Source organism: Vicia villosa, linkage group LG4 (genome assembly GCF_029867415.1).
Source record: "Vicia villosa cultivar HV-30 ecotype Madison, WI linkage group LG4, Vvil1.0, whole genome shotgun sequence".
NCBI lineage: Eukaryota > Viridiplantae > Streptophyta > Magnoliopsida > Fabales > Fabaceae > Vicia > Vicia villosa.
The window spans coordinates 173,546,103-173,561,186 of NC_081183.1; the positions used below are offsets into that span (position 1 = coordinate 173,546,103).

The following is a 15,084-nucleotide window of genomic DNA, read 5'->3' on the forward strand; positions in this document are numbered from 1 at the left end:
AGTAACGTCCACGTAAGCTGCCACATAAGCTTCTACTAACGTCCATTTGCCTGTGTTGGACGGAAAGGACTCTTGTGCTACGTTTTTAATAGATAAGGGAGTTATTTGAACTTTTTAAAAATTATGGGACGAAATTGGACCCCGAGTAAAAGTTAGAGGACGAAAAAGGGTATTTTGTCTTGTTTTAATAAAATATAGCTAACAAACCAAAACCTAACTTCTAAAAAATAAAAAGGGTTAATGAACTTTTTGGTCCCTTTAAATATTGCAGATTTCGTTTTTAGTCCCTCCAAAATTTTCCTTTAAGAAATCGTCCCTTCAAAATTTTATATCTAAACTATTGGTCCATAACTTCAAATTTGCTAGAGATTAGCTACGACTTTAGCCACCGATTAGCTACGAAATTTGACGTTAGGGACCAATAGTTCAGAAGAAAAATTTTGAAGGGACGATTTCTTGAAGGAAAATTTTGGAGGGACTAAAAACGAAATTTGAAATATTTAAAGGGACGAAAAAGTTTATTAACCCAAATAAAAATAATAACTTATCCATTATAATAAACGAGGATTAATTAATTTCACTTGTCACATAAAAATAATTGTATATGTATTTTTCTCCATCTAAAAAAAATTATGTATTTAAAAGTTTAATATCATATTTATTATTATTTTTCGTTTGACTTTCACTCACTTAACTTGGTTATAATTAAAATGTCTAAATAAGTAAAAAATATTTTTATTATCAAAATCAATTAATTGTTTTCTAATGAACCATAAAATACGAATAAAATATTTTTTATAAAATAGGAAAGATAATCTATAACATTATATAAATGAAATACTTTGTGTTTTGGTGTAGCATATATTTCTATCATTTTCATTCTTATAATTTACATAATAATTTTAATTGAAACTATTATTATTAACTTTCAAATAACTCCTCTCTCTACTATTAAACTCCGCATATTGTATTTTTTTAAAATTAACTTTAAATAAAAAATATCGCTTATATTTTTTCATTTACGCAATAAAAAATGGGACAAACAAACATACAAGTGAATGCTAATAATAATAATATTAATGATAATAATAATAATAATAAATAATAATAATAATAATAATATATCAATTTTCTATTTACACCATTATTTAACTTAACACTACTTTAATATGATTCATATTCTATACTATCATTTATGTTTAGACATTATAATGAATTTGTATAAATAAATATAAATATTTAACCATTTGTATTTTGAGGTAGTAAATAATAGATATAACGAATCTGACATTTTTATGTAATCAATTTCATATATATTTTTATCTGTTACTAGTTTAAAATATCAAAATTTATTATTTTATTAACAAAACTAAACTCTAAATTAGGTAATTGGTTAACTTAATTTTAAAATCATAAAATTTTAAATAAATTCATTTATAAGTTGTTAAAAAATTGGAGACGAATTTTTAGCACATGCAATAATGATATGTATTAGAGAATTCTTATATTTTTATTTGAAAAATACTAACGAGAGTGTTTTGAGGGCGAGTTTAAAAAAGTGTGTTTGTTTAAAAATATTTGTAATTAATGCATTAAAAATTAAAATAATTAATTTTTTAATAATAAAATGGTATACTTTTATTTAATATATTATAAATTCAAATAATTAATTTATTTGAAGGCTATTTTTATATTCAGAATCATTAAAATATACTCTCCTTAATTAGTATGATCCTTTTTATTTTTAAGATAGTTTTATTTCAATAATCTATAAATTAATATGCTTTTAAACACTCAGTCATAGTTGATAAATTTAATTTTATAAATTTCATATACTTTCTAATGTATTTAATTTTTTTCTTAATTTATGAGAAAAAAATATAGAATGACAGCTGTTTACTTATTTTGAAAATTATTATAAAGTATTTAAAAGAGAAATATCATTAATCAGATCCCATCTTTAAAGTTGATTTGATTTGGCTTATATTATTGTTTTTTTTTAATCCGAAGTTTTTAACTTTAAAAATTTCCCAATCAATTTGAATACCGTAAATACTTTGACTCTTTTTCATCGTATTGACAAACTGATTTTTTTGTTACAAATTTATTAGTCATTATTACTTTTTACCTTCTCTTTCCCTTTGTGTATTAGGCACCGCATTCAAAGGGTGCTCAAAACCAAACCAACCTAATAGAAAACCGCAAACCAAACCAAACCGAAACCGCAAAAAACCGCATTTTGTTCGGATTAGATTGGGTCATTTTTTAACAAAACCGCACGGTTCGGTTTGGTTTGCGGTTTGTATTTTGTAAACCAAACCAAACCGAATCAAACCGCATTATGTTACAACCTAAATTTTACTTAACTCACATCCAACCCAAAATTAAACCTATTATACATTAGCCTTATGATTACGAACAATTTTCTCAACCTTACACATATAATTTCAGTCCCGATCTTCTCAAATCTCTAATAACACATTATTTCACCTTCTTTGCCACATACATCTTCCTTCTTCTTCTATAATCTTTACTCTCCTATATTCTTTCTTTTTCACCTTCTTATTTTTATGTAAATGTTTCGTATTTCAGTTTCATTTTTATCGCACATCTTCTTCTCTAATCTCTCAACACTTTTTCTTTTTCTTTTTCACTTTCACTAATCTTTCGTCTCTTCTATTTTTTTGTTTCATTATAATAATTTTTATATTGTTTTATGCTATTATTTTATGTTTAATATTCCACTTTTGTCTAATTTAATTTTTACATATTAAATGGAAAATCGTTGTCAAAATATGACGAGTTTTGTTGTTATTTGTTAGTGTATGAATGTCTAAATATAAAATTATGTTGTCATATATATATATATATATATATATATATATATATATATATATATATATATGTATGGCTCAATAAAATATTTGTAAAAAACCGAACCAACCAAACCAAACCAAACCGCATTAGTTTGGTTTGGTTTGGTTCGGATTTTTTTTAAAAGCCAACTGAACCAAACCAAACCGCACTATTTTTTCTCTTGCGGTTCGGATGATTTTTTTCGTCAAAACCGCCCAAACCGCACCGCGAGCACCCCTAATTCAAACCAAAGTCAGCAATCAAACAAGAAAAAAAAAACGAAATAGAACCAGGAGATAATTCTTATGTAAACCTAACCAATCATTTAACGATTAAAGATAAAATATCAAATGAGCAAGTGAAGTAGCAGCACAAGACAAATCCAACTCTGAGTGAGCTGTAAAACTCTCTAACAATAAATAACCTCCTCCTCCTCGATCCTCACCTCACCACCAACCACCGTAACCAACTCAACTCATCAATGAATCCCTACATTTTCGGCGTCATTCTCCCCGTTCTCGCCACTCTCATCTTCCGCTCCAACCACCCCAAACGCCGCGGAGTCCCCACCGATACAACCGATCTCGGCGTGACAGTTAGAAACAAGCGATTCGATTCGCCGGTGGAGACGGTATGGGAGGGAGTGAGCACGCTGGCGGAGCTGTTTGAAGAAGCGTGCAGGAAGTACGGGGAGGGACTGTTGCTTGGGACGCGGTTGCTTATATCGAAGGAATTGGAAACGAGTAGTGATGGTAGAACATTCGAGAAGGTTGAATTGGGAGAGTATGAGTGGCTGTCGTATGCGGAGGCGTTTGAAGCTGTTTGTAGCTTTGGGAGTGGATTGGCTGCGTTGGGACATGGGAGGGAACAGCGTGCGGCTATCTTTGCTGATACCAGGGAAGAGTGGTTCCTTGCTCTTCAGGTTGGTACTGTTATAAATTTACAATTCCTCTTCTCTACTCCCTAATGTAATTGAGGTTATCTAACTCTTAATTAATTTGTCTGCACAAGCATTACCAAAATATATGATTGCATGCATCTCTAAAACTTTTTTGAGATGCATCTCAATTAAACCAATTGATTTTTTCTAAGTTGTTTAAAGTTTTGACACATATATTAAAAAATATAATTGAGGACAACTTATCTACCCATCACAAAAAATAGAGCAGTGTATCTTCCACCAATCATATAATACCATTTAATTATATCATCTTTAATTATTTATTAAATAACGCACTTTTTAATTATTTTCAATGCATTTTACACTAAGGGTAACTCTACCTAACTTTTTGTGTTGGGTAGATAACAATTCACCAATATAATTTTCTAATTATTGTATTAACTAATATATATATATATATATATATATATATATATATATATATATATATATATATATATATATATATATATATATATATATATATATATATATATATATATCACTCTACTTTTACAAATAATTTTAAGAATGTGATAAATATTAGCCAAACACATTTTATATAACATATATGAGATTAAGATGTCTATTCTTACTTTCCGAGAAACTTGTTAGAGAAGTAAGTTTTTAATCCATGAAAAAACGCTCCCAAAGATAGAGTAGTTATAACCAACATTGTGTGACAATTAATGGTGTGTATGGAAGAGCATCCGTTGCAATATGTCATTGTAAGAAGAAAAAAAAGGAATTATTTTAAAGTTAATTCATTTGGTTTAATTTTTTAGAGAGAAAAAATAGTGTTTTTAAATTTCTGACAATCTAATTTTACAATATTATAAAGATTTATGTTATCAACTACATCATCAAAATATCTCCTCTCATAGCTGAATAAATGTATCCAACTTTCTAATTCCCTTGAATAATTGGAATGAGTTTATACAGAGAGAAACATAGGTAAATGGGCAACAAGCTCGGCCACTTCTCTTTTTTGGATGGCAGAGCAAATCCTCTCAAAATCTATATTTATATACATAGGAGATACAACATTGCTATTCATAAGTCTTTGGACTCAATGTAAAAGATTAACTTCAACTGCTTCTAATATTAAAAAATCAATAGTGTCAAAAACAAATGGTATAAATGCGTGTTGATTGTCGGAACATGCTTTCTCATGTTTGACCACTTTATTTGAAGCAGCTTAGAGAGTTTCCTATCCAACCGTAAAACCTTCCGTCCTCAGTCCCACTAGTGGAGAAACTCCAGTCAAGTCCACACAAACATGTTTCCCTCCTACCTAGCCATACACAATAGAATACCTACTGGCCTAAGCGTAGATCGTCTCTCATGTGGATCATTCAAGTAATTTACAGGTGTCTCTTTCTTCACTGATACTACATTCCGCCGAAATATATCAAACAAGATATCCCTAACAAGGTCAAGTCGATATTTGAAGCATGGAAGCTCCCTACAATGAATCGCGTGTGCCCCAAATGTATCCAAACACGCCTTACGACAAATAGGACAAACCTCATCAATAGAAAATAAAGGAATCATAAGGAGGTATCTTAGAATAGTACTGGAGACATATGTTGGCCCAACCCATCAATAAAAATAGCAAGGAGAAAGTGTTGAGCATGTGCGGCTTACAAACATGTATTTAAAAATTAAAAACTCCATGGTCTCCTCCCTCCTTTGAAATTTCCTCTAATGTGGTGTAATTGTGTATATATAGTTAACTTTAACACATCTTGATGATATAGCATATAATTATAGTTAATGGCAAAATGTATAGGATCTATGTAATAGTAAGTTTCAATCCAACAGTTGATTTTGAAAAATTAAAATATTTATCCAATTGTATGTTATTGAATGAGTGTAACTCTTCGTGTATAATTTGATCCCTCCACATTTTTCTTCCTTTCATTTTATACTTATGTTTTCTCCTTCAGGGTTGTTTCAGGCGAAATGTGACAGTTGTAACTATGTATGCATCATTGGGAGAGGAAGCTATATGTCACTCCCTAAATGAGGTTATTTGTTTTTCGTTAGTCTCTTAATTACTTCAAAGAACTTGTTTACTGTCTACTGTGGTTTACTGAAATGTTTATGTATTAGCCAATATGTTATTCATTCCACTATGAACTCTTTACTGCTTTGTTTCTCTCTGAAGTCACTCTCAAATTCTGTTCTTTCAGACAGAGGCTACAACAGTAATTTGTGGGAAGAAAGAATTGAAAACACTTGTACATATTAGTGGACAACTTGACTCAGTGAAACGTGTGATATGCTTGGATGATGATATCCCATCTGATGCCTCATCTGTTGGACATGGCTGGACAATCATATCCTTTGCAGATGTTAAGAAACTCGGTAAAGCAAACCCGGTTGATGCTGATTTACCTCTTCCATCAGATGTTGCAGTTATTATGTATACAAGTGGAAGTACCGGATTACCTAAGGTTTGAACCCATTCACGGTCTTCAATTTCAATGACAAATTTATCATTCTACAAATTTGAGGATTACATTCTCCCATGTCTACAATTTCGAATGCCAAAATGGTGATTACTTTTATATTTTGTTTTGCACAGGGTGTGATGATGACACATGGAAATGTTTTAGCTACGGTCTCGGCTGTGAAGACAATTGTTCCCAAACTTGGGAAAAAGGATATATATCTAGCATACTTGCCAATGGCTCATATCCTTGAACTAGCAGCTGAGGTATGCAAGGGGATAGATAAACGTACTTTTGTGAATAGGTTCAATAAATGTTTCAGTTTAAGTGTTTAACATTGCATTCTGTTTCTACTTTCTTGTGTTTTTGTGTTTTGACAAAGTTGAATTCACTGTAGAATTTGATGGCAGCTGTTGGGGCTACTATAGGATATGGATCTCCTTTGACTCTAACAGATACATCAAGCAAGATAAAGAAAGGAACAAAGGGGGATGCTACAGTGTTGATGCCAACTTTAATGGCTGCTGTTCCAGCAATTCTGGACCGTGTTCGCGATGGAGTGTTCAAGAAGGTATTTTGATTTTAACTCATGTGAATACCCCACCCATCTCATATGCGTCATGTGTGTGTTGGTAAGCTAGTTGCATCAAACCTCCTTTCAAACTATTTTGTTCCTTGACTATAGGGTTGAGCAATTTGATCTCCAAATTTATGAAATAACAAATTAGACTGTGAAGTTGAAGAGGATTTGTGACAGTTAGATATCACATATGAACTAAATTATATTATGGCTTAAATCTAAAAACCAACTTGTCATTTTGTATGTATATTTAGAGATTAAAATTGTGACTCACTTGCTTTAATTAGTACTGCTAGACTGAGACTCTCCAATGCAGGTAAACGCAGCAGGTGGATTACCAAAGAAGTTGTTTTATTTATCCTATGAGAGGAGGTTGCAAGCTATTAATGGGAGCTGGTTTGGAGCTTGGGGCTTGGAAAAGGCTCTCTGGAATTTTCTCGTGTTTAAAAAGGTCCGAGCAATTCTAGGCGGTCGTATCCGTTTTATACTGTCTGGTGGTGCTCCCCTTTCTGGTGATACTCAGCAGTTCATCAATATCTGCCTTGGGTCAGTCTTGTCAATAATATATACACTTAAGAAATCAACATTAAAATTTAATAACACATGCTGGAATAGACCCGAAAGACAAATTTACTCAAAATGCTAACATGTCAAAAAATAAAAAATCATCCTTGGTTTCCTCTCCAATGAGAAGCACTAATAAAAGACAGCATGCATAGATATGACAAACTTTGAAACTTTTTTGTCAGTACATAGTCAAAAGCAACAATCCTATCACTGCACCAAAGATTTCCCTCCTTCTGTAAAGGAAAATATTACTGAATTTTATTCTCTAATCACACCATTTATACTTATTATTTTTTTCTTTTCTATAATTTGTGATGCTTATATTGTTTAGTCATTTCCAGTGCTCCGATAGGTCAAGGATATGGTCTTACAGAGACTTGTGCTGGTGGGACATTCTCTGATTTTGATGATACATCTGTTGGCCGTGTTGGACCACCTCTTCCTTGCTCATACATTAAGGTAATAATAATTCACCACACCAACTTTTCTTTTTTATGGATATTTTTACGTGAATTAATCTATTATGTGTAATAAGGATTTAGCTATTTTAAACAAGGGATACATTTTAGAGAACATAGTGCAAATTATAATGGTTGGTTGAATAAAGTGCAAGTTATAACAGTTAGCGAATCAACCTTTATAACTCCTCATTTCAAAGGAATCCTTTTGATAACATGGTTGTTTGATTACATCTATTTAATGTCTTAAATCCTTCACCTCTAGTACACTCCTGGTAGCTTAACTTTAAAGGAGTCTTATCTTAAACCATTGGATGCAAGTGTAGAACTTTTGTTGCAAATGCATCTTAATTAAAATGAATAAAAAGCTGGATATCATTTCTCAATCATCATAGTAGATAATTTCATTGCAGTATATATTGAAGTTGTACTGGTATCCTACATTGCTCAGATTCCCATGTTGTAGGAGGCATAAATGTGTTTGGCCACCCTCATCCTTTTAGTTAGCTTTTGGAATGAGATCCAAACCCATATAACAGTATATATTGAATTGGCCAAACAAATGCCTTCCTAAATGATTATCTTTCTTTTGTTCCCTGCCATTATCTTATATATGTCAATTTGTTTTGTCAGCTTATCGACTGGCCTGAAGGTGGGTATTTGACTAATGACTCACCAATGCCCCGGGGTGAAATTGTAATTGGCGGTCCAAATGTCACTCTTGGGTACTTCAAGAATGAAGAAAAGACAAAAGAATCATACAAGGTAAGCATTTTTTTTTATCTTTTATTGCGATAGGAAAAAAAAGGATAAATATCTGTTAATTCTATTGATAAGGTGAGATAAACATCAATGAAGATCATTCATCATAGGAAATAGTATATTCAACAATTTTTTTTCGTGATTTTCCACCTAAATAGCTGGAATGAGTATGCTTAGTGAATCTGAATGTTGTATTTTGTGCACTATATATCATTATTTGTTTGGTGGGGCCAGGTTGATGAAAAAGGAATGAGATGGTTCTACACTGGTGACATAGGGAGGTTTCATCTAGATGGTTGTCTTGAGATCATTGATCGGAAAAAGGACATTGTTAAACTGCAGCATGGAGAGTATGTCTCTTTGGGAAAGGTATGGTCATTAATTTGTAGAATATGCATCATTCTTAATTATATTTCAAATTAATAGTCATTTTGGTTCTTAGATACAGTATGAATCCGATTATTTAGTGGTCCAAATTCATGAAATGACAGAACCATAAATCATTGGTCCATCCATTCATCATGAATGGCGATTTCTTTTTTAGTTCTTGACTTCTTGTTGCAGCTAGCTCTAATGCTAGGTGGTTTTAATATTTCATAAAGTCTAGAAACTAAAATATCAAATCCTTACAATTTTGAAGATAATAATAATGATTCCTATAGTGTATTTCCACTACAACTAATTTATTAAATACAGGTTGAGGCAGCTCTTATTGTCAGCCCCTATGTGGACAATATTATGTTGCATGCTGATCCTTTCCACAGTTACTGTGTGGCACTTGTTGTGGCTTCTCAGTCCACATTGGAAGAATGGGCTTCAAAGCAAGGAATTCCTTATTTTAGTTTTTCAGAACTCTGCTCTAAAGAAGAAAGCTTGAAAGAGGTGCATGCGTCACTAGTAAAGGTATATACGCCTTCATATTACTATAAATTCATATTTCTGTTTTTAGAATATCCTGTCTATAAGTTATTCAATGGATCTAAAAAGTAAATATATTTTTAAAATATGAATCTGAGGGGAGTACTAACATGTAATTTATGAAACTACTTGCAGGAGGCAAAGAAGGCTGGTTTGCAAAAACTTGAGATTCCAGCAAAAATAAAATTGCTTTCTGATCCATGGACACCTGAGTCTGGCCTAGTCACTGCTGCTCTCAAGCTCAAGAGAGAGGCTGTCAAAAAGGCTTTTCAGGAAGAACTTCTGAAGTTATACTCTTCATAGGCTAACTAGGTATTTTGCTGAGTTTCTTGTTATTTATATATTGAAAAGAAGAGAAAAACTGTCGGAGTATGTTTGAATAAGAGAAATTTTGAAGTGATATAGTTGTAGAAGGTAATTTAAATTTTAAGAATTTTTTTTTTGAAGAAATGGAATTGTAAAGAATAATTCAAATTCTTATGAGTAAATTTCATTGTTAGGATGATAAAATTTGAGAAATCTTTGAAGTGAAAGAAATTTTATGAAGTATTTTGTCAAAACTAAATTATTATTTGTTTGCTAAAATTATTATTTTTTAATATTGCTTAAAAATTTAAAATTAGAATTTTTTTTATTACTCTATCGAAATATATTGTGAATCTTGAACTGATCTTATAAGTTATAATTCTATTAAAATTTTCAAATTATTCTCGACTTTGAATTGTTTAAAATTCTATTTTTTTAATGTTTAATTATCTCATTCAAATGCATTTTATAAATTTGAAAATCCATGCAAAAAATAGTAGATTTTCAAAAATATGAATTAAATATTAAGTAATAAAAATAAATTTATTTGATATGTTTTAAAAATAATGATAAATATGAAATTTTATTAGTGTTTAACTTTTATTTTAATAATTAAAATTTTACTAATATTTTATTTTTATTTTAACTATTTATAAAATAATATCTATGAATAATTCGATGCATTACACTGCATAACAATTAATCTCATAAAAAGTATAAACATCAATATTTTATTTTTTTTAAACCAAATTAAATATAAATACCTAAATAATGTTTTAGAGTGGTGGTTGATGGTTGTCAAAATGGTGGTTGTTGATTGTCGGAGTGGTAGTCGACCATGATCGGAGTAGTAGTGGACGGTGGTTAGAGTGGTGGTAGGCAACCATTGGTGTTAATGTCTTAGTTTTAAAACAAAAACTTAAATTTTGAAAGATACAGTTCTGACACATATCATTACCCAGTCAATGAAAGTAGAAGGGAAATTCAATTCTCTCATAATATCTTCTAAGGCTTACCACTCAACAGTGTCATAAGCCTTTTAGATATCCATATGATATGTGTTTCCTTCCATATCCTCTTAGTAATTCATGAGCAAGGATGGTGTTATCATGGATAACCTTTCCTGGTATGAAGGCTGACTAACTTTAATGTATAACTGTACCAATGCATTGACTAAGTCTTCTAGTCAGAATTTTGGAAATGAGCTTGTACACAGTGGTGCAGCAAGCTATTGGCCTCAAATTCTTCATATTCTTAGCATAAGGGGAGTTGGGAATCAAAGTTATCAGAGCACAGTTAAAGGCAGGGTGAAGCCTTTTCTTCTCAAAGAAATCCTTAACAACAAAACAAACATCATGCTTGGTAGTGTTCCAAGTTGCCTTGAAAAACTTAGCAGAGTATCCATCACATCCGGGAGCCTTATTATCTCCCACACCTTGCAAAGCCTCCCATATCTCCTTGTCAGTAACTTGTTTGATTAAATCATGTCTAAACTCTTCAGCCAATTGGTTCCCATTTCCTAATGCCACAATGTTCACATGCCTTAAATTTGTGGCTGCAGTTCCAACTAAACCCTTATAGAAGTTCAAAATCTCAGCTTCTATCTCTTCATGTTTAGTTAGAATTTGACCATTACTATCCTCCAATTCCTGGATACCAATTTGTTTGTTCTCCCCTTTAACTATAACATGGAAATAAGTGTTATTTCCATCCACTAGTTGCAGCCAAGTAACTTTTGCTTTTTGTCTTAACACCTGTTCCTCCATGTCAGTTGTGTGTAAAACCTCTTTAGTCCAATGCTGCACCTCAGCTATGTAATCCTAGTTGAATAGATCTGTTGCCAACATATTTTTTGCTTGCTCTAACTTCTGTATAGCATTCTGAATCTGTTTCACACCATCAGTAACTTTATGAGTAAGCTTCTTAAGATTTGGTCTTAATCTCATCAACTTATTCCACAAAATATACCGAGGTTTCCCTACCATACTGCTGGACCAATTATGCTGAACAATCTGACTAAACTATGGCTGATCAACAATACAATTAAGGAACTTGAACTGCTTGTGCATTTGATGTCTGCCCTCAGTCTTTGTATGTTGTACTTTGATTGGGGTATGATCTGAAATGTGTGCTTTGAGGAATTCAACTTCACAATTGGGGAACTTAAGAAACCAGTTTGTATTACAAATAACATGATCTATCTTGGAGTAGATCATCCCTTGACTATGCTTATTAGACTAAGTATATCTACTCCCCAAGCTATCATGTTCAAACAACTCCCTGGTAACCATCATCTCCTCCAAGTCACTGAATTCATGGCTTTGGACAGAGTGGCCTCCTATTCTATCACCAATTCTCATCACATTATTGAAATATCCTAGGATTATCCAAGGCTACTGCTGAGTATAACTTTGTATCTTATTCCAACGACATTTCCTTCTATCCGGTTGATTATGTGCATAGATAAGAGTTATCCAATACTGAAAATTTCCTTGAGTATCCAGCACCTTGCAATGTAAGTGTTGATCAGATGCTTCAATTTTCTCCACCTCCATAGTGTTATAGTTTCAGCCAAACCATATTCTCCCATTATCATGCTCCTCATGTTTCCAGAGATGGGCTGCAATCTCCACATGTCTTGCCCTTTTATTCAAGCCCCTCACATTCCACACAATCATGAAACTTTATCAGCCTCTCCTAGGTTAATTCCTCCTCCTAGAAGAGCAAATCCATTCTGACATGCCACTGTTAAGCTACCAATTCCTGTATCCACCCCCTTGCCTTTGATTGAAGATTTCACCTCTATCCATTCTATATGGGCCTCATTTGGTGCTTCCTCTATTGGTTGCTCCTGCTCAGCAATATTTACTTCATAATTCTCATTAACTTGCTGCCCTGGTTTAGGCTCCTACCTTCTTTCAATCTTATCAGGCCCTTTTTTGATAATTTCCTTGCATTCATGTCCCACCTTATTACACTTAGTGCAAAATGGTGGTCTCCACTCATATTCAACCCCCCGCTTGATAAGTTCTCCACTTGGTCCACGGATGTTGATGTGCTTCTTAAGTTCTCTTATGACATCTATCTCAATAAGAACTCTAGCATAGGATACTATCAGTTTTTTAGCAGTACACTCATCAATCATAAGTGATTTCCCTAAAGCACTAGCTATCTTCCTTATGATTTTTCCTCCCCAATACACCAGAGGTAACTGTGGAAGAATAGCCCATAGAGGAAGACTTCTGATCATATCATCTTTCATCGTGAAGTCAAGTTTCCATTCATGGAGAAACATAGGTTTCCTATGGATGGTATATGGTACTCTCATCAAAGCCATATCCCTATCACTCTTCGAATTAAACCTAATAATGAAATATCCCTCATTATTGTAATACAACTCTGGTAGAGATACAAAATTCCACATGTTAATCATAAATTTCCTAACAACATTCATGGATAAATCTTCCCCTATGACATACATCACTAGAGCATTCTCCCAATACTGAATTTCAGATTTAATATCTCGAGTCTCGATACTAACATCCACTTCCCCATTAACAATATTAGGAGCTGTATACGAAATTTCTATTCCATTCGAAGGGATTCGATTACCTTTGATGATCTCCACCCATGGTAGAGGCTGATCTGGTATCACTTCTTCCACCATCGATGCTGGTGCTGCTGTTACAATCAGTATTTCCTCTTCCACAATTGCTTCGAGACTCGGTATCTCTGTTGAACTCTCCGTCGTATCTAGTTTCCTTTGTGTGTTGTTGTTGCTGCCTGTGAGTGATGAAGACGATGGTGTGAAAACATGAACCACCGTCGGTGGAGTGCGTTCCGCCAATTTGCGTGGCCGACCGCGTCCCATTCGCCCTAATCCTCTATGAAAAATGATATTTGTAATCCGAAAAAATTTGATTAAAAAATTGTATACGGAAAAAAATCTATTATTGATTTAAATATTTTTATATACGAAAATTTACTATTGATCCAAATATTTTTCTAAATGATACCTAAACATAAATAATATTTGTATACAGGAAAAAATCTATTACTAATTTAAATATTTTTATATACGAAAGATGGTATTTATGTTCCAAAAATGATATACGAAAAATGATTTATTTATTTAAATATTTTATATACAAAAAAATCTATTATTGATTTAAATATTTTTTTCTTTTTCAACCTTCTATTTAAAATAAATATATAATGTAAACAAATGCGCGTACCAAACCAGAACATGTGCGTATGCACGAGTTTGTTACTAGTTAATGCTAATCAGCTATTGAATCACGGTTTTAACAAGTTTGCCACAGAAGAAATTATCGAGTCGAGTCGCGAAACAGTACGCTTTCTTTAAGACGTTTTGCGGTACTGCCAAAATTATGCAAGCAGCTCTTAATAACCACGATGCCTCCAGGATAAAACAACCAAGTTATATACTATACGATTACTACTTGCACAGTAGATAATCGGTCTAGAAATACACCCTTAGATGGTACTAAGACCATTCAAATATGGTATAAATATCACCTTAGTATCTTGTATAACGATCAGTCGTAGTAATTTCTCAAACCAAGAGAAATTTCAATAATTCTCTAAGGAGAATCCAAAAAAAATTATACTTGATAATTTCTCAACTCAAACGTGGAAAAATTAACATTATTCTCTTAGGAGAATTCAAGAAAGTACTCGAAAAATTCAATGAGTAGAAAGAAAGGGGGAGAAGTTGGTGCTTCGACAATTCGAAATACGCAGAGTTATGAGAGTGAGAAAGGAAAAACTCAAAATAAATTTTTGGTGTGTTTTAGAATGAAACAAGTTACTTCCTTATATAATGAAGTAAACTAGCCACGATTTCTAATCTAAGCAATGTGAGACTAAGGAGTTTTTCCAACTAACACACAATATGAGACTTGACTTATGAACTTTTTCAATTCATCTCCCTATTTTGGAATATTGACATAATTTAAAATTTTTTTATATGAAAGATGATATTTATGATCCAAAAATGATATACAGAAAAAAAATTATTTATTTAAATATTTTATATACGAAAAAAATTTATTATTGATTTAAATATTTTTTTTCTTTTTTAACCTTCTATTTAAAATAAATATATACTGTAAATAAATGCGGGTACCAAATCAAAACCTATGCGTATGCACGGATTTGTTACAATTAATGCTAATCAACAAAATAAAGAATTAACACGATGCATTCAACAAAATAAAG

At 32.1% G+C, this 15,084-nt stretch overlaps 1 protein-coding gene across 1 annotated transcript; it reads left to right on the forward strand.

Moving 5' to 3' along the window:
• The first annotated feature begins 3,148 nt into the window (after positions 1-3,148).
• On the forward strand, positions 3,149-10,061 carry LOC131595992 (long chain acyl-CoA synthetase 9, chloroplastic-like). The gene is made up of 11 exons (XM_058868533.1): positions 3,149-3,778; positions 5,746-5,826; positions 5,992-6,255; positions 6,387-6,518; positions 6,650-6,823; positions 7,149-7,378; positions 7,741-7,858; positions 8,491-8,622; positions 8,854-8,988; positions 9,316-9,522; positions 9,673-10,061. The coding sequence occupies exons 1-11, from the start codon at positions 3,338-3,340 to the stop codon at positions 9,838-9,840; spliced, it is 2,082 nt and encodes a 693-aa protein (XP_058724516.1). The 5' UTR covers positions 3,149-3,337; the 3' UTR covers positions 9,841-10,061.
• Positions 10,062-15,084: the final 5,023 nt, after the last annotated feature.